Below are 20,477 nucleotides of genomic sequence, written 5' to 3'. Positions count from 1 at the left end.
TATGAAAATTATCACATTTAAAAATGTAAGATGAAACATTAAAGCTTCGTTTGGTAGCTATTTTGTTTTTTTCTTTTGGTTTTTTAAAATTAAACCTATTTTCTTTTATTTTCTTACCATGGTTTGTCTCAATATTAAGTAGAAGAGTTGCATTCTTAGCCAAATTGAAAAAACAAAAACAAGTTTATAAAAACTATTTTTTTTTTTTCAAATTTTGACTTGATTTTTAAAAACATGGGCAAAAAGTAGATATCAGAGCAAGAGATTAGAGGTAGAAGATGTGTTTATAGTTTGATTTTCAAAAACAAAAATAAAATTAAATGATTACCAAATGAGACCTACATTATTAATGAATAATAGTCACAATGAATAAGTTTCTTTAACATATATAGGTAATGTATTAACTTTCTCAAATTTTAGAAAAATGAATAAAAAATAATTATCAAACAAGTCTGTTTCTTAAAAAATGAAAAACAGATACAGGAAATTGGAATATTATCAAATGGACCCTTAAATACTATAAACTAGTCATTAAATTAAATTTAAGATTTATTAAAAGTACATAAATGAAAATTAGATATTAGAAAGTATGTAAATAAAACTAAACAAAATTTAAACAATCGAAACCAAAATAGTATTTTCAGCTAAATTTAAAAAGGACAAAAAATAGTTTTTTTTTTAATATACAAAACTGAAATCTAGTAAGGACCTTACAAAAATTTGTTATTAAACTTCTTAATAAAAACAAACAACCGCATCTGCAAATATAACAATTATTTTCTAAACTTGAAATTATAACAAAAAAAAAAAAAGATTCTCATCTTTTTTTTAATTATTTTTACAGTTTTACTGAATGCACAGGTGTGTCTGATTTACTTTATAATTTAGTATATCAATCAATTGATATACTTTATTTGTGATATAGCATAACTTTAATTGTGTTATGGTTAAGATGTTTGTTTGATTATGATCAATATTATTTTTATATTTTTTCATGTTGATATAGAATTATTTTCATTATGTTAGTACAATTTTGATGTTGATAATATATGTTAAATGCATTAATTTTGTCAAGTGTTGTACCAAATATAAATTATATTAGTTAATCTGTTTTATTTTCAAATTTTTTATATAATTTTATGGTATATAGATTATATTTAATTAGGTATATCAATTGTAAAATAAATATGTCATATTTTGTAGATTAGTTTATTGATATACCTAATTTAGAAAGGAAAAAAAACATAAATAATATGGCGTATATCACATGACTAAATACCAAAAATGGTTAATAACATAACATAATGTACTAGAAAAATAATATTCTATTGTATACAAATAAGAATTGAAATTGAGTCAAATAAATAGTAGTGAATGAACAAACACTCCTTGACCGATAAATACAATTTACGAATGATAAATTTGGTATATATATTGTATAACTTATATATTTTATCTTTGGTATATTAGTCAATTAATATACAAAATATAATATATATCATGTGATTGATATATATATATACGTGAGTGCGTGGGTATGTGTGCGCGTATGTACAGTGCATGCGTGCACGTGTGCGAGTGTGTGTGTGTGTGCGTGCATGCGTGTATGTGCACGTGTGCACGCCGACAGCTGTCCGCTTGATTCCATTGAGCTCTCTCCTCGTCGACCTCTCTCTCTCACTTTGTTCGCCTTTCGTCACCACCAGTGAGGATCTGGTCGTCGACCACTGCAGCAACCCTCAAATTGACGTCTAATAGCCACTCCGTCGCTGGATTTTGTCACGGTTTGTCATAAAACTGATTTTTTTTTTTTTTTTTTTTTTGTAAGTTTCTTTTGAGTTCTTCAAGATTTTGGTTACCAATTTCGGGAGGTGTCTAAACATTTCTACAATCTGGGTTTTGGTTGTTAAATTTGAGGTTTTGAGGAATTTTGGATTCATCAACATGTTGACCAGTGGATTTGGAAATAGTTTTGGCAAGATTTTGGTGACTTTTAGCACTTTGAGCCGTTTTGGTTAAGAAAATTAAGTTATTAAATTTTGGTTTTGATTTATGTTTAGGTTGGGCTACTTGGTTGAATTTTGGAAGTGATTTTTAGACCAAGCTACATTTGGATAATTTGGAGATATTGATAGTAAATTTTATGTTTGGCTTAAGCTTTAATTATGTAAGCTAATTTCAATTTATGTTTATGGGGCTTGATTCAAGAATTTCATTCAAAATGAAGAGAAATTTGGTTTGCTAATTATTTGGGCTTAAATTAGAGGATTGGAGGTGAATTTGAATCGAACCATACTTTGGGTAGGATTTTTTGGAATTATTTTGGATAATTTGGTGATTGGAACTAAGCCCTTAATATTAATTTTAAATTTTATGTTTAAGCTTGATTCAAGATTCAAGATTACGAAGGATGAATACTTGGTTAGACTTAATATTGAGGTAAGTGTCTTACAACTAGTTTGTTTTTGAACCAAACATCATAACTAAAATGTTGATGATAAGATTGTGCGCTAATATTAAGTGTTATGGAATGATTTTGCTATGCTCTTTTGATGTAATGACTGTGGGCATTTTGGTAATTCTTGAGTTATGCTGTTGTAAACATGATTCAGGATTTTATGTTTACAATCTACACACTTAAATGGTAACTATTAGCCTTCTTAACAGGTCGTATACATTTTATGTTTGTGACCCTTTTGGGTTCACACCTATGACTGATATGTGTTCGTTTGGGTTTGCACTTATGACTGATATCTATTCCTTTGGATTCACACCTACGACTGATTTGTGTTCCTTTGGGCTCATACTTATGACCGATATGTGTTTCTTCAGGCTCACTCTTATGACTGATTTGTGTTCCTTCAAGTTCACACTTATGACTGATTTTTGTTCCTTCAGGATCACCACGACTGCTATGCTATAGGATGTACACTGGTGCCTGGATAGAAAGGTTAACATGTTCACCTAGTGGGCCTAGTAGTGGGTCACTTGCTGAGTATTTTTAATGCTCACCCTTTCTTATATTATATTTTTTCATGTAAGGGCAGAAACAAACCAACGAATGACAAGAAGAATCCATAATCGTATCATTGGAACCAGACAGAAGTTTTTGCTCATATTTTAATGTTTTCATGTTTGCAACGAGTCTTGGTATTCAAAATTCTAAAACTTTTTATGTTAAACTTTCAAGGTCTTAAATCTTTTCCAATTTTAAACTTATGTTTTTACGGAGACCCCGAACAAATGTTTTAATTTGGTTTGGTAAAATTTTATTAATTTTATTTGACACAAGAAATCATTTTATTTGTATTTAAGCAAAGAGTTAAAATTTTTATCGAAAGTCTATGCATGCATGTAGCAATGTCCTGTTAGTAAATGTTGAAAAGTGGATCGTTACAAATAAAAATGGAAATCTATTTTTATTTTTTTTATTTTTTGGCTATATTTGCAAGTTTTGAAAAAATATTACTAAATTTATCGATTTAAGTTTTTTTTTTTTTTTTTTTTTTTTACTATTCTTGCAAGTTCCAAAAAAAAAATATTTATCAAACCCTAAAGAAAAAGTTGGTTATTAAACTCCTCCTGATTTTTAGTTGTTTTTTTTCCTAAAAAGATAAATCATAAGTAGTTAAGCTTAAGCGCGTGTGTATATATATATATATAAAATCGTTACATGTCGTTATGAATTTTGTTTTTAGGAAAAAATATATATAAATAGCAAACAAACCATTAGAAAAAACTGTGCTCATTTGATAACCATTTGATTTATAGAGATTTTCAACATTAAAATTAAGTTTTGAAAACTTTTTTCTTAAAAAAAGGTTCGATTTTTTTTATTGTATGAACTTGACTATAAATTCAAATTTTTTTTTTAAGTGAAAACTGTTATCAAGAAACTGTGAACCACAAATTTTTTTGTCAACTAGCCATTACTTTCAAATTGAATGTGTTTGGACATTTTTCTTCTTTTGATCTTATACTAATAGAATCAACTACAACCACAAAATAGAATTATAGTGAAAATTTTGTTTCTCCTTTTTCAATTTCAAAATAGATAGATTTAATATTTAAACTAGAATCAAGGAATACTTTGCTTTGTGAGAATCCAAGATTCCCATGAGAGTGGACATTTCCTGAAACATGGATTTCTATAAAGACATCTTCTTTTTACATTTTTAACTATTTTTTCATATATTATATAGATAGATATGGGGCTAAATTGGAGAATTTTTTTCTTCCCTTTTTGCCCAAAAGACATCTTAATACAACGAAGAGTTACTATGCGTTTTAAAACCACCTTCTTTGGAAGACACCTTATCATAAAAAGGTCTATATCCTAACTATATAATGAAAGTTAAAAATAGAAGATTACTTGGGAAAGTAAGAGAATTTATATAGTCTTCCAAATCTCTCTCAAAAGAAATCTTTATCGGCATGAGCGTTTTTTACAAGGCACATCATGTCTCCCAACAATTTTTAGTTAGTTTCCTTTCGTTACTATCTAACAAAAGAATAGAAGTCTTTTCCTTTATGCAATGCACATGGTCACAATCTTTTAGAGTGTAAATTTTGAGGGTAAAATTTGAACGGTGAAAGGAATATTTTTCATTTATTTTAAAAAGAAAATATTTAATATGATTTTATGAAATCAAGAAAGAAATAGTAAATAAGGTTGTATAGTTTTTCTTATAGGTTAATTTACAACGTATATAAGAAGCAACCAAACTGAGCACATATAGCTTACATCAATTTTGTACTATCGTGTTGAGGCTAAAGGACGAATTCTCCTACCCACAAATTGTAGAAAAAAAATAAAAAAAATCAATATAAAATGTTTTTGACCTAGTTGAAACTCTCTCTATAACATAAATTGTACAATGAAATATAAAATTTGAATAATTATACAATTCATTAAGTCTAAATTGTAAATATTGGACATTAAATTTTAAAGTAAGAAAAAGAGAGATGAAAATGAAAAATAATAAAAATAGATACATTAATTAAATGAAAATACATTAAACGAAAAGTTATATATTAACTTGTATAAATAAAAATGACATATTAAGATATCTTACCTTAGATTAATTGTTGTGTGATTTCTTCAAATGTGGATTGATTTATAGAGAAAAAAATAAGTATTTTATATAAGAATTATAGGCATTGATACATATATATATATATATATTATTAAAAAGTATATTTTTAATAAATTAAATAAGCATTAAATTAACAAAAAAAAATATTAAACAAATTAAACATTCATCAATACAATTGATAATAAATATAAATGAAATTACGAAAAGAGAGAAAAAAAAGAATAGTTCATTGGAACTTTTAGATTAAGAAAGGAATTAAAATTAAAAAAGATTAAACTATATTTTACAAATGATTTTTCTAGAACTTCTCTCCATTTCTCCCTAACCTCTCCAAAAAAAAATCTCATCTTTTACAAACAATTTCTCTAAAACTTTTCTCCATAACTCCCTAACCTCCCGAAAAAAATCTTTTATATGAAGTAAAATAAAATAAACATAAAAAACGATGGGCTTTGAAGTCATGATAGAATTGATTTTGGTTTGAAGTTTCTAATTATGGCAAAATTTGTCCAAAATTTTGTACACCAACCACAGGTCAGTTCGGTACTCTCTTTCTCTAAATATTTTCAAATATGTTACTTTTCTCTTCATCATCTTATTTATGTACCCATATTGATTGAAGTGTGGATAGAAGAAACAATAGTTGAGAAGGAACATGGAATTCAAAAAACTACATTTAATCTATTTCTCTTGGAGGCACTCAAACTTAAATCTCATCCAAATTTTTTTCCCTTTTCTAATGAAATAATATATTAAAAAAAAACTTAATACACACTACTAACTTAATCATAGATTATTATACCTCTCCATCAATGAAATAAGTTTCTGAATTTGTAGGGCCTCATCTTGATCGGTTCAATGTTTTCATTCAAAAGATAAAAAAAAAATTGTCCACACTATTTTTAGAAAGGTTTGCATGATAGAAGAACTTTTTGTGGCATCACTTTAATATGAAAATTGACAATAATTGGCTATAAGACTATCGATTTCTCTTTATTTTTTATAGATAGATTATCACACCCATGAATTGGAAAAGTTGTGTTGTTTTGATCTGGAGTTGCATGGGAAGTTATTTTTTTCATGTACCTATTTTTTTTTTTTTTTTTAACAAAGAGTAAATGGTACAATCATGAAAAGATATAAATGTGAGGGCAAAATAGTCTTTACAAGAAAAGTTAAGGGCAAAGAAGGAAGTGAAAAGTTCTCTCCTCTTAGCCCATTTTAATATAGTATAGATTTTTTTCTTTTACCAATAAATTCAAATGATTAAACTTAAAATGAATGGTTTCTAAAATTGGTCATGAATGAATAGAAAATTGCTTAGAAAAGTAAAAGAAATTTAAATCATCTTCACAATATCTCTCAACTGCTAGAGCAGTATGCCGACGTGAATGTTTTTTCCGAGGTACATCATGTCGTCCAACTTAGGGTTGGCAACGGGTTGGGTCGGGGCTGGGGATTCTCCATCCCTGCCGGGTATTTCCCCATCCCCAATTGACGGGGATGTCTTGGGGGAAACAGGTCCTCGCAAGGATCCATCCCCGATTGTTGTTTTTTTATAAAAAATAAAAAATAATAATAATCAGGGTCGAGGACAGGGACGGGATAGATATACCCTTCCCATCTCCGGACCTAGTTATAATCTCAGTTTGACCCCATTCTCGATCAAACTGTTCCATTCAGATCAATCCGACCCCACGAAAATTTTTGCCAATCCTAATCCAATGATTGTTTTTTTATTCAACTATTAGTTCTTTTTTTCTTTTGTTAATGTCGAACAACAGAAGAGTTCTTTTTTCTTTATATCTTTTCTTTTGTTAATAAATTTTGATGACTAAACTTAAAACAAATCATTTCTAACATTGATCATGAATGAAAATAAGACAAACTTTTTTCCTAAATATTTTAATATACAATTTTATGGTCTTCTTTAATAAGTTTCTGCAGGTTTCTTCCTTATGCATGTGTTCGTATTGATCTCATGAAAGATGTAAATGTTTATTTGATGTAATTGTCTATTTAATCGTATTGATTTCATGAAAGATGTAAATATTTATTTGATGCGTGTGTTCAATTTAGGGGTTTATAGTTTTTTTTCTCTATATATTACTTTATTAATAGGAATACATGCTTATTTTGTCTATTTAATTAATTTATGATTTTCTAAATATTTTATTGACTCATTTTTTTTTCTTTTAGTTTTGAAGATGGGAAGCGTAGGATAAAGAAAAATGGGAAGTGAAGTATGTACATTTTCTTGTTAGAGATTTCATAGATAATGATCTCTATCCAATTTGATTTTTTACGTAATTGTAATGGATTTAATAGATTTATATATGAAAAAAAAAAAAAAAAAAAAGAGAGAGAGATATAGAGGGAGGGCAAGAAATCTAGGAGAAAGGAGGAGATATGGAGAGAGGAGAAAATTAGTAAGAAGTAAAATTGATTGAATCTTCCTAATTTTATAAAGCACAACTAATTTTATTTTTCTCCTAGAATCTTTTTTTAATTTAATTATTATATTAATTTTTTAATATTTTTCTTGATACCATAAATTTATGGTTATATTTAATACAAGGTAAGTTAATAAACACTTTTTTATTTTTCTAAAATTGGTGAAATAAGATAACAATTTATTTATATTCATTTTTAGGGGTTTTACCTTCGTAAAAAAGTGTATGCTACTTGAGATTTAGAAATTACATTAAAAATAATAATTATTAGCTTTTTTAATCAAATATAAAAAAAAAAAATTGAGAAATTTTTTTTAATGAATTATTTTAATAGTGATATAAATGTTAAAATTATAATAGTGGGATTCGTGGAGAAATTTTCTTTTTGAGCTTTTACTTTTAAAAATTTTAAATGAACTATATGTTTTCCATTTTAAATATAGCACAACATCAAAACGGTTGGTAAAAATATCTTTCGTTTTTTTTTTCATAATTTTAACATATAAAATCCAACCAATATTTGAAAAAAAAAAAAAGAATGTGTAGATAATAAAACACATCTACTAAAAATTTGTTGGAGAAAAAAATATAGAATAATTTTAGAAGTTTGTGGAGTTCGAAAGTTAACACAATTGGAGTAACTCAAGAAGTAAACAATGAAAAAGATTAGAGTATTTTAATAAATATTATTATATCTGAATACTTTAAATATTATTTTATATCCTAAATTTACATATAAATGAATATTTGTAACCAATCATGCATGTTAGGAAATAAATACATTTTATAACACTCCATCAAAATTAAAGAAAAATGGTAGAGTATCTCTTTATTCATAATGACTTTCTGAATTTTCAATATTATGAAATTTGATAACTTAAATGTATTTACCAACAGTTTTTTTATATAGGTAAAATCATGAAGAGTAGAATCAACCCGAATGGTTGTATTCCATTGACATCAAAAGATACATAGGAATGTAAATATTTAATTACTTAAATGTAAATTTATTTTGACATGTCTTTATTTTCTTTTAATCTGGTTGGGTGATTAATAAGAAAAATATATTTTTCTTTTATTGGTTGGATTTTTTTCTGTGTTATATGTGAAAAAAAAGTGTAACAATGATGATAGACATGATGAAGGGAAATAATTTTTGTTCAAGATTATAATTTGTATCAATCTTTTTACTTCTTTAGTTTTTTTCATTGTTAGTTTCTTTGTTTCTTGCTTTCTTTGGTTGGATTTTTTTTTAATTAATAATGTATTATTTTAAAACTAATTCTATTTTTATTTAATTAGCAAGAGTAGATCATAAAAATAATATAATTATTTATATACCAAGATAGGGGTAAAAAAAACTTAAATATTTAAATAATAAACATCAAAACTATTTAAATGACACATAATTATGCAAATAATTCAAAATAGAATAGTTTCAATTTTAATTTGCACACTCTTTTATATAATGTATTTTATATTGAGTTTATCTAATTTATATTTTGTAAAAATAGTTCAACAACTTCAACTTATAAATTCGTTATAAGTCAACTTTTAAGTTTGTTTATAAGTTCACATGTAGTTATTTTAGATATTACAAACCAAACTAGTATATATAAATATAAATAAATATATAAATACACTCTTCTTTATTTTCATTTTATAATTAAAATAAATAATATCAACTATGTATTTCACTCTCTTTGATAATATTGTAATTGTTTTTATTTTTTAAAAAAAGATATTCAAATTCAAATTTAAATTGATTATTTTATAAAAAATCATAAATTACTATATATTGTTTTGTTGAGAAAAAAAAATATAACAAAATTATATTAATTTAAAAATAAATATAAATTAATTAAAAAAATTATGTTATACAAGTTCAAATTATATTTTATTAATTATAAATTAATGAATAATCTTAATGACATTCTTTGAACATTATGTAATTTTACGACATTTACAAGTAGAAATCGTGTAAAACAAACATAGTTATCCAATTATTCCTAGATATGTTAAAAATATTCCTATAAAACAAACAAACATCTAATGATATCGGACATCTGTAATTTCTAACATCTATAATTCTGGCATTTAAATATGCTTGTTATCTACATTCCCAAAAAAAACAAACAACTTCTAAAATTTTAATGCCATACTTTTTTTAGTATATGAAATTTTGTTGTGTCCTGTGTATGAAATATCAAAGATAATATTACAAATATTTTTTTTTTTTTTTGGTAATTTAGCCTTAATAAAAATTTTAGGATAAGAATTTGCCTGAATCCAATGAGGAAAAAAAAATGTCATCCCTACTAAAGGTAATGTTGTGCTCCCCATGATTATGCTTTACATGTCCCCTATGAGTTGACAAGTCGTTAACAACTTATTATCTACTACTTTGGTATTTTTGTAACATTATTATTGAAATGAATTTTCATGTAACACACTATTCATTAATTTTGATGTTGACAAGGCTCTACAATCTACTTGCATTAGTTGCTGCAACCATAGCTTCATGTGGCATTATTTAGTGAAACACCATTTATTGCCACTATTCAAAAGGTACAATCTGACATTATCTATTTGTTTCTATTATGCATTGATTGATTCAATAATGTATTTAAGTAGCCAATTTTTTTTCTTTTCCTTTTTGTTTTTTTAGTGAAATAGTGCAATAAAATATTGTCATGTGACATTTTTTTTTTTTTCAAAAATATTTTTTTTATGATTCGTTTTTGTGTGGTAAAAAAGTGGGAAACATATGGGTCAGGTTCAGCCTAATCATTGCTCTATTCAGATTTGCTAGATTCTAAGGATAATTCAGTTGTTCAAAATATTAATTTGAACCTTCGATTTTGAGAAAATGAGCATATGTTAATTACTGTTGAGTTGTGTCTACTCTGGCTTCAAAATATTAATAATATCTTGGAAAATTTATCAAAGCTTGTTAGGTCTTTGAAGGAAATTGGTTTAAATTCATTAATTTTAATCCGATAAAATTTTGTACAATAATAAGTTTGACCAACACACAAATTAACCATCGAATAACATTCTCAAAATGCATCAATTCTAACAAAAAAAAAATAGTTCTAATGTTGTTCCTTCGAAAAAATTCACACACAGACACGCACGCATATATAATTCATTAAATGTATAAGAGAAAACTTTGTTTAATAATTCTCAGAATGAGAGCTTATTAGATAGTTTAAATTACAAAACTTTATAAAATTTAAGGTTTGTAGTTCTTGTCTAAGTAAGGTTAAAATTGATTAAATTGAAAATTTATGTTCCAAATTGATACAACCTAACAATTTTAAAATGGTTAAAATAATTTTTATCATTTTCAATATCACTCGTAAAATACTTTCAATCATTTCAAATCTATTTTAATAGTATGAAGAGTGCGTTTAACAGTATAAAATTAAATATTAAATTGTTGAGTAATTAAAGATGTGTTTCAAAGTAATTTCAAAAATGACAAAAGTTATTTTAATCATTTCAAAACCACTCCTAAACATGTACTTTATTAGCATTTTACGACTAATTTTGGAAACATATTCATGTAGTGTTTTTTTTCCATGAAAAGTATTATTATTATTTAAAGAATTTATATAAAAATTAACTTTGAGAGACTAAATTTAAGATTTATTGAATATGCAATGAATAAAATCGACCATTTGAATCGACATAAACTAAAATAAATAAGTCCTAAATTACAACGACTAAAATAGTATTTTATTTATTTATTATTATGATTATTTTGCAATTTCAAATGCCTCACTAGGGGAAAAAAATCAGATCTTTAGATTTACTTCTAAAATTCATTGCCAAAACGTGCATTTTTTTAAACTTCATAGACCGAACAAATCTATTATTAAAAATTGAGAGACCAAAACTAATTTTTCCCAATTTCTTTTTAAGATTATATGTTTGAACTTTCATCTCTGGTTTGAATTGTTAGATTTCTTATAATATTTTTTTAAAAAAACATATGAAGGGTGAAAAATTGAACCTCATAAATCGAGGCTCATGTTGGCCAAGGTATTTTAATAAAATTGATCATTTATTTGATTAAAATTATAAATCAAATTATGATCTAATCATTTTGTTTTTTATTTTTATTTTTTAAAATTAAGCCTATGGACATTACTTTCATCTCTAAATTTCTTCTTTTTATCTACTTTTCACCAATGGCTTAAAAAATCAAGTCAAATTTTGAAAACTAAAAAAAAAAAAGTAGCTTTCAAAAGTTGTTTTGGCTTTTTGAATTCGGCTAAAAATTCAACCATTGTACTTAAAAAAGATGCAAATTATTATAAAAAAAGGTGAAAAAAATGTGAGTGAAATAGACTTAATTTTCAAAAACCAAAACGAAAAAACAAATAGTTATCAAACGAGGCAAAAAAATTGAAAAAAAATAGTAGGGAAAAAGGAGTAATGGTCCAATTTTTATATTATAAAAGGATGATGCTTTATTTTTACAATTAAAGTTGAATAAAACTTTCAATTATAAAAGTAATAATTATTTAAATATTATTAAATCTACAATATAACATAAAAAAAATATTTGAAGTTAAGCCATAATCAACCATTTTCAAGTTGGACAATAGTTACGTATCTCCTCACCCCGGTATATCATAGAAAAAATTATAAAATATTTAAAAAGTTAAGAAGGAAGAAGAGTTCGTCACATTGCAAATATAATTGAACTATTTGCAATTTAATGAACCGCAAATATAGATGCAACTCGAGATCCACTCCAATATTTTTAATACGGTTAAAAAAATGGAAAAATGATTTTTCTTTTGGGCACCAGATTTCTGAAAAGACATTAAAAATTAAGCAACAATTAAGAAATCACTCACACTACCATTGGAATCCCATAAAATAAAAATACTAATAATCACTAATAGATTTCTATCACTATCTATCAATGATAGAATTCTGTCAATTTTTATCATTAATAGACACGGATAAACTTCTATCGACCTCTATCAGTCTCTATAAAAGAAAATTAAAATTTTGCTATTTTATGTAAATAGTTTCTCTCATTTTTTTTATTATCGTTAAAAATCTCCCTAAAACTAAATCTTATAAGAATAAACAAACAAAAGATAATAATTTCAAATATTAAAGTCACTAATCGATGCTAGTTTGTAATATTCAAGAGCACATAAAATTCCAATTCAGCAATATATATAAAGGGCCATTATCATTGATCATTAACACTTTTGATATACAAAGAAGACTGAATTTTGAACATGTTGGCTTTCTTGAATTCCTCTTGTAAGATTTACATTGGCAAGAGAATTACAGCGAAAACTGCATGTCAATCAATGTCTCTCTTTGCCATTTTACACTCCTTTTACTGTTTCTCCTCTCTTTTACTTCTGTCTTCACTTCAACTAACACTAAATTAAATTGAAAAGCTAACACTAGCTGCTCCTACTACTACAACAACAACAATCTTCATAGAAGAATGACCTCTCCCATTTTCACATTTGTCGGGAGACTTCACGGGACGAAAAAAATGCCAAAAACTCTAAGAGACAGCAAGAGCTTTCTTTTTATCAAGAACTTCTTTCAGAGGGTCGATCTCGAGACTTTGACATTCCTATGATTTTTTATTATTTTAAATAAATACTATTGTTATGGTAATTCTCAGGTCCTTGGTGATGTAGGCTTTCTTATGACACTTCTTGAAATTTCTGTACAAGACAACAACATGGTTTGGATCAAAAACAAAACTTTTGGACTGTTGAATCAAGCCCAGGAAGAACTTACATGATGAGCTGAAGGGGTCGCTAAATCCCAACTCGGCACGTCGGTCCACCCGTGCTTGCATACAATCCAATGGCTCCATGGCCTGAAGAGTACCTGAAATTGATGCACAAATCTCATCAGAATATTGTTAAAATGATCAAGGCAAGAAAAAAGGTCTTACTGGCAGTTGAAAGACTTGAAGGGTGCTGCAATGAAGGATGAAGCTGCAGAATGATTGTCAGTTGAGGCATCCGATTCATCGGCCTCAATAACACTTGGCGTGTACGAAGCAGAGGCAAAGGGGCTGTCAGGAAGATTATGCTCCAAACTACAACACAACAAAAACAATCGAAATTGCAATTTTAAGAGACCTTACTTTTGATCAGATCAGAAATGTCAATGAAGAACCTTGTGGCTTTTCTTCATAAACACATGTTTGCTTCTGTTATAAAAAATAAAAAATAATAATAACCACCACCAAATAGAACTTCAGTTAAAAACATTGTCTCCAAACTTTCATAAAACTAACAATGTAGTCCATGAGCTTTGATAGTAACGATTTAGTCTCTATACTTTCAAATTTGTAGCAATTTAGTCCCTTCGCCCCTCTACTTTAACATTTGTAACAATTTAGTCTCTAAGTGTTAATTTTTATCACGTAACGACTTAATATTTATAGTTTATAAACAATCAGTTTATTAATCTACACGTGTAAGAAATATCCTTAAATTATACTAATATTTTTCCCAATGAAGACTAGATCGTTACAAATTGTAAAGTATAAGGACTAAATCGTTATTTATTAACATTCAGGGGACTAAGTTGTTATAAATTTGAATGAATAGGAACTAAGTCATTACCAACTAAAGCTTGACTACTTTTATGAAAGTTTAGAGACGAAAAACATTTTTTAACCTAGCACCTTTTAGTACCTAGTTTCTTGCAAGTCAGTTTCCTTGCCATTGCTACTATCACTATCAGCTGTCGAATCAAAATTGTTCACCACCTGAGGCTCGATGCGAATCTCGGGCAAGCGGTTCGACCCATCCTCTACAAAAGACAGGTGGATTATTTAGCTAGAATGAAGAACAACTTGTGATATTGAAACTGCCCTATGCAATAGAGAGAAAAATGTACCTTGGAGAAGTTGTGAGTCGGTAGGAATTGAATGGAAAAGGGTTTGATTGAAGGTATTAGGAGAGGGAATGGGGGAGGGAATAGGGCTACAAGTTGAAAGAGGAATGTGATGATGGTGAGGCTTTTTGAGATCAGCAAGTTGCAAACTCATTACTCTTAAAGCTTGAAGTTCAAGAGCTTGCTGCAAATCAGCTTGCTCCTCCAGTTTCCTCCTCCACAGCATGTCTTGACTGTTGTAATACATTCTTGCACCTGCATTATAAAACAAGTTACAACAGCAACTTCCCGAGATACTTCCATAGCTAGACGAGGCTCGTTTAATGACGCTTTGACTTCCTATTATCCGTTTCTTGTTTCCTGTTTTTATAGAAACAAGTGTGTTGGACTTGGATTACGTTTCCCATTCTAGATTTTCTCTTTGCTAGATTGTTTTCGAATTCTCATAGTTATACTCATATCACTTTTTAGATTTGGTTGAATAAACCAACACATGAAGGTCGAAATGATAATCAAATTCATTAAGGGGGCGTTTGGCCCCCAAGTTGGGTTGGGTTGGGTGGGTAAAAAAAACCCACCCACCGTTTGGTTCACCAATTATTAAAGAGGTTTATCATCTCGTTATTCACATTAACTCACATTTCTCACCTTGTTATTCGCATTAACTCTCCCAATTACTCTCCTCCTATAATAATTATCAACTCAACTCTGCACGCCAAACGCCCCCTAAATGCTTTTTGTTTCTAAAACACAACAATGCACGTAAAATGAGAAACAAAATAAAAGGTCGAGAACATTATTAAACGAACCCTTAAACGTTAAACTTCAAAATTATATACATTTGAGTCCATACCATGACTGTAAAGCATCCAAGTTTATAACTTCATCCTTTTAATAATTGGACCAACTCATGTGCACGGTGTAACATTTCCTAATCTTACAAGTTGTAACCAAACAAAATATCATTGAGAGAGAATTTGGTTTCTTACCATGATGGAGATCATGAAGATCTCTAGAATCAAGACCAGTAGGAGTACCACAAGGTGAAGAGAAATCCCCCCTTTCAATTTGTTGTTGTTTCCTAATTATAGTTTAAATATAAAGTTTCAATTGGCCAGGGAAAAAGGACTAGAAAATAAAAATTGAAAAAAATAATAATAATAAATCAAGGCAAGCTAAATAATTTTAGGAATCAAAATACAATAAGCACAAGAGAGAGTATGACTAAAATAAGATTTAGGCTTTGTTTGGGATCAAAAACCACTTTTTCCACCACCAAAAAATCTTCCTTTTAAAGAAAGTGTTTTGTGAGAAAGTACTTATTTAATGAGTATTTTCTACCCATGAACTTGTTTCCAAAGTACTTTAAAACACTTTTAAGATCATATAAACCAAAATTCAAAGTGATTTGTGCCCAAGTGCTTTTTACTAAAGTGCTTTGATGATCAAAATTCTTTAATACTTGTATTTGACTGAAGCACACCTCAATTGATCTCACGATACAATCAAAATACTTTGTTAAAATGGCTTATTTTTTAAAGTAGTTTCAAAAGAACTCTACAAGTATTTACTCACAAAGAATATTTTAAGGTTTGGAATCATTTCGAAATATGACAGGCGTAAGTGGAAAGCGGTTTTGACGATAACAAAAGTGCTATAATTAATATAGATAGGGAAAGAACAAAACCTGAACTTGTCGGGGACTTTGCCCTTCTCCTTGTAAGGCTTAACTAGAACACGAGAATCACATACAAAATGGGGGTTCCCCTTAGCCAGAATAAGCTTAACCGTGTCGGCATACACGAAAGTTACGAATCCAAACATCCTCTTCTGCTGATATGGGATTCTCACGTCTTGAACTGGTCCATAAATGCTGCATATATGTATTTAACTTCTCCTTTTAGAATCATGAAACTTCCAAAAATAGAAAAAAGAAAAGAAAATATAAGAAATCCTATCATTTGAAATATGATATACAATTTGCAATAATGTTTTGAAATGAATGTAACTACGGTTTGTTTAATAATCATTTGGTTTTCGATGATTAAGTTTATAAACACTATTTTCACTTATTATTCTTTTTTGTTTTATTGTCCACACATCTTTAAAATCCGAGTCAAACTTCCCCGTTTGATAATCATTTTGTTTTTTAAAAAAGCAAACTATTCTTGTTTTTGGAATTCAACTAAGAATTCCTATATTTACATTAAAAAAAATATATGAAAATCATGATCAAGAAAGTGTGTGAAACAAATAAAATTTTCAAAAAACAAAAACCAAATGGTTACCAAAAATGACATTTTCAAAAACCAAGTCAAGTTTTTGAAAACTATAAAGGAAAAAAATTATAGTTTTTAAGAATTTGGTTTTTGCTTTTGAAATTTGACTAAAAAAAATCAAGTGTTTTTCGAGAAAGATGAAAATGAAATTGAGAAGAAATAAACCTAAATTTCAAAAACTAAAAACTAAAAATGAAAGCGTTATCAAATTAAGAAATATATTATATATGTATAGTTTCTGTTTTGAAAATTGGAAACCTAAAACTAACAATGAAAATTGAAATATCCCTAAAATAGGAATTGTGTTTTTTTTTCAACAAAGAAACCTAAATCCAAATATTACAAAATGGTAGAAGTTAGAACCTGAAATATTTGGACACATCTTCCTCTTTGAAACAGCTTTCTGCTGGGAATGTCAAGTAAATTTGTCTGGCTGCCGGATTTCCCATTCCTCCACCGGAAAAATCAGTTCTTTCTAGCCGGAATCTCCCCACGATGCTCGATTCCTCCACCATGGATAAACCGGCCACCGCTCTGTATATCGTGTTGTTTGGTTTCAAACTTTTTAAAGTGATGTTCATATATTTAAAATTGATTTTGAATTATCACCTCACCAAAAACACATTTCAACTAATTATTTAAAGGATCAATAGGAAAAAAATTACATCTCATTAGTTAAATATTTCATTAAAGTGAAAGTACTAATAATTTAATTTGACGAAACATTGATATTATAAATTTAGTCCATAAACTTTGATATTTATGTCTATTCTACTCGGAAACTATCAAAGTTTCTAATAAATTATAAAAAAAAAAAAATTTATCTAGTAGATCCTTAAATTTTAAAAATGTCAAATACGTATTTGAACTTTTAATTTTGTGTCTAATAAATCTCCGACATATTAGAAAAAAATTAAAAATAAATATCGACTAAATATAAATTTGAATTTCATGTCTAATGGAACTTCAAACATTCAATTTGCACCTAGTAAATATGTGAACTTTTTTTTAAAAAAAATCCAATAGATAAGATCTATTAAACACAAAATTGAAAGTTCGTTTATTTTGATCTATATACTTTGAAATTTGTTCAAATGTCCAATTTTAGTTACTTTCAATAAATTAAATTTAGTCTCTCATAGTTAATTTTTACCCAAATTGATTAAAGGACTATTTTTAAACATACAAAAAATGAACCAAAGTATTTACAAAATATAACAAAATTTTAGAACTATCAATGATAGCACTGATAAATTAGCGTCTATCATTGATAGTTCTAAAATTTTACTATATCTTGTAAATATTTTCAATAGTTTTATCATTTGAAATAATTTCCCTTGATTAAATAATAATAATAATTTTTATGTAGGAGAATACAATAGGTGAAATTTATAGTAAAAATGTTAAGGAGTTACAAAAAGTGTTTTTAAAAAATCAACAATAAACTAGCAACGAGGACTAATTAAGATTTATTGAAAGTACATAAATTAAAATTAGACAATCAAAACTATGTAGACTAAAATTGAATAATAATATATGGATAAAAATGATATTTTAATCTAAATATTAAAGTTTTTTTTAAAAGAACTTTTTTAAAGTTCCTCCCTAACACCAATTTGGTTTTGGGTTTTAGGTAAAATTATAAGTTTAATCTCGAGGTTTGAGTTTATTTGTTCGATGAACTCTCGAAATTCCAAATTTTAAGTTACTCTCTAACACAAATTTAAAATTTTGAAAGTTAATAGACCAAATAAATAAAATTAAATAAAATTTAAAAATTTATTTATTTATTTTGTAATTAAACAAAAAGAATTGCTGAGATACCTTCGCATTTCGTTCTGCTGCTGATGAAGAAGCAATTCAGAAGCCGCCGTCGGCGAATAAGGAAAAAAACCATTACCAGATCCCACTCCCAGTCTCTGCTGCAGACCGGAATTCGACCGGAGAAGAACAACATCATTACACTGTTCAACCATCTCCGTCCTTCCAACACTGCCGACGGCAGCACCGGCGCCGCCGTCGGCAGGCACCATCGATTTCAAACCCAAATCACCGCCACCGGAGTGAAAAAACCTACACCCACTTCCATTCTTACAAAACCCTCTAGCATAGTAGAGACACGGCCGCCATCCAAGCCCCAACCCCGCCTCCTCCGACCAATTTCCGCCGCTCGGGCTCGCCGGAGGAGCAGGGTAAAAGAAATCTGGGTTTTCATTTACAGAGCAATCATTGAGGAAAGAGAGTTGTTGTTGATGATGATGATGGTGATGTTCTTGAAACTGAAACTCATCTACAAAATCACCTCCTCCATTGTAAAAAGTTTTGGGATTATTATTAGTGGGTGTGGTGAGAAATTCATCATCTGGGTTTGGAAAGGAATGATTTGGAAGTGGAAGTTCAAGAGATGGGAGATTAAGTTTAGGTTTGAAGTTGAATTCATTTCTAGCTTTGAGAATCATGGAATGGAGTAAACTTTCAGGGCCAAAAGCTAATCTAATCATTTCTTTTTCTCCTTGGTCTTGAAGAAGGAGAAGTCCCATGATTTTAGAAGCATTTTCAGGGTCTAGATTTTGAAGTCTTGAGAATACAATTCTTGTTGCTTCATATTCATCCATCATCACCTGAAAAAAAATTCAAACCCAGAAACACCAAACAGAACAAAAAAAAAAGTAAGATTTCTTTTGCAAACCCAACAAAGGGAAAGTGGGAAAGTATAGTATTCTTGTGTAGCTTTTGATACTAGAAAAAGAAAAAGGGGGCATTAATCAAAGAGAATCAAAATGTTAAACCCCTAAAAAGAAATCATGCCATTAAAGAAGGTTGAATTTCAAAACAACCAAACAACAGAGGAAAAATGGGGTTTATGTAGCCATTTTGTGTCTATAAACCCCAAAATGGGTCAACAAAAAAACACACAAAATCCTCCAATTCCCAACATAAAACAACATCAAATGAAGATCCAAACAAAAAAAAAAAAAACATTAACAGAAGAAGAAGAAGAAGAAGCACCTGTGAGTTGGGAAAGAAGAGAAGAAGAGAAATTAGAGGGATTTCATTTGGTTGAGTACAACAATAATGGGGTCAAAGTGAAAGAAATTAGAAGGAAGAAGAAGAAGAGTAATGGCGCTGTGGTTTTTTTTTTTTATTGGGAGCAGAGCTTATAGTGGGCATGGCCAGCAGAAGCGCTTTCTCCCACTACAGTACCTGTCTTTTTTTCTCTCTCTCTCATAAGCTCCCCATACCCTTTGTGAACCAAACCAAACAAAGGATTGGTGAAAGTGGAGGCTATGGAGAGAGAAAAGAAGAAGTGGTTTTGGCTGTATGGTATGTATAATTCTAATAAGACACACAAAGCTGAGTGTGATTGTTGTTGTTGTTTTTTGGTTGGGGTTAAAAATACTTAATTGCATCTGATGAAACGGTACATATTTTCCTACTTTTCATTAAATTATCCGATCATAATCATACACTTATATATTTCTCTTTTCAAAAAGGGTTAGAAATAGCACTCCATTTTTTTTAGCCTTTTACAAATAGTATCTTTTTTAGCCCATGGTGCTATGTTTTGGACAAATATTATTTTACGACTATAATAATCACTTCTTGCTATAGTAAATACTATTTTGTATTCCGTCTGCTATAATTTTTTACTATTTTACATTCATCATTTTTTAATTATTTACTACAGTATTTACTATTTCTTTCTCAAATTAAAAAAGTTTACACTTCAAACACATTTTATTATA

General features: G+C 28.1%; 1 protein-coding gene across 1 annotated transcript; it reads right to left on the bottom strand.

The window, feature by feature from the left end:
* Positions 1-12,750: 12,750 nt before the first annotated feature.
* Positions 12,751-20,041, bottom strand: LOC120067261 (zinc finger CCCH domain-containing protein 53-like). The gene is made up of 10 exons (XM_039018791.1): positions 19,741-20,041; positions 18,556-19,352; positions 17,095-17,265; positions 16,140-16,325; positions 15,442-15,533; positions 14,456-14,707; positions 14,251-14,368; positions 13,500-13,646; positions 13,340-13,432; positions 12,751-13,263 (listed from the first exon to the last, which is right to left on the bottom strand). Exons 2-9 carry the CDS (start codon positions 19,347-19,349, stop codon positions 13,360-13,362), a joined length of 1,833 nt encoding a protein of 610 aa, XP_038874719.1. The 5' UTR covers positions 19,350-19,352; positions 19,741-20,041; the 3' UTR covers positions 12,751-13,263; positions 13,340-13,359.
* Positions 20,042-20,477: the final 436 nt, after the last annotated feature.

This window comes from Benincasa hispida, chromosome 12, assembly GCF_009727055.1.
Source record: "Benincasa hispida cultivar B227 chromosome 12, ASM972705v1, whole genome shotgun sequence".
NCBI lineage: Eukaryota > Viridiplantae > Streptophyta > Magnoliopsida > Cucurbitales > Cucurbitaceae > Benincasa > Benincasa hispida.
Note: the sequence above shows the minus strand (reverse complement) of the source record. Positions and strands in the feature narration are given on the sequence as shown.

Coding starts and splice junctions, on each gene's coding strand:
- LOC120067261 (XM_039018791.1), bottom strand. CDS start 19,349: ATGATGGATGAATATGAAGCAACAAGAATTGTATTCTCAAGACTTCAA. Junction 17,266..18,555: donor CAGCAGAACGAAATGCGAAG/GTATCTCAGCAA, acceptor CACGATATACAG/AGCGGTGGCCGGTTTATCCA. Junction 13,647..14,250: donor ACTGACTTGCAAGAAACTAG/GTACTAAAAGGT, acceptor GTTGTGTTGTAG/TTTGGAGCATAATCTTCCTG.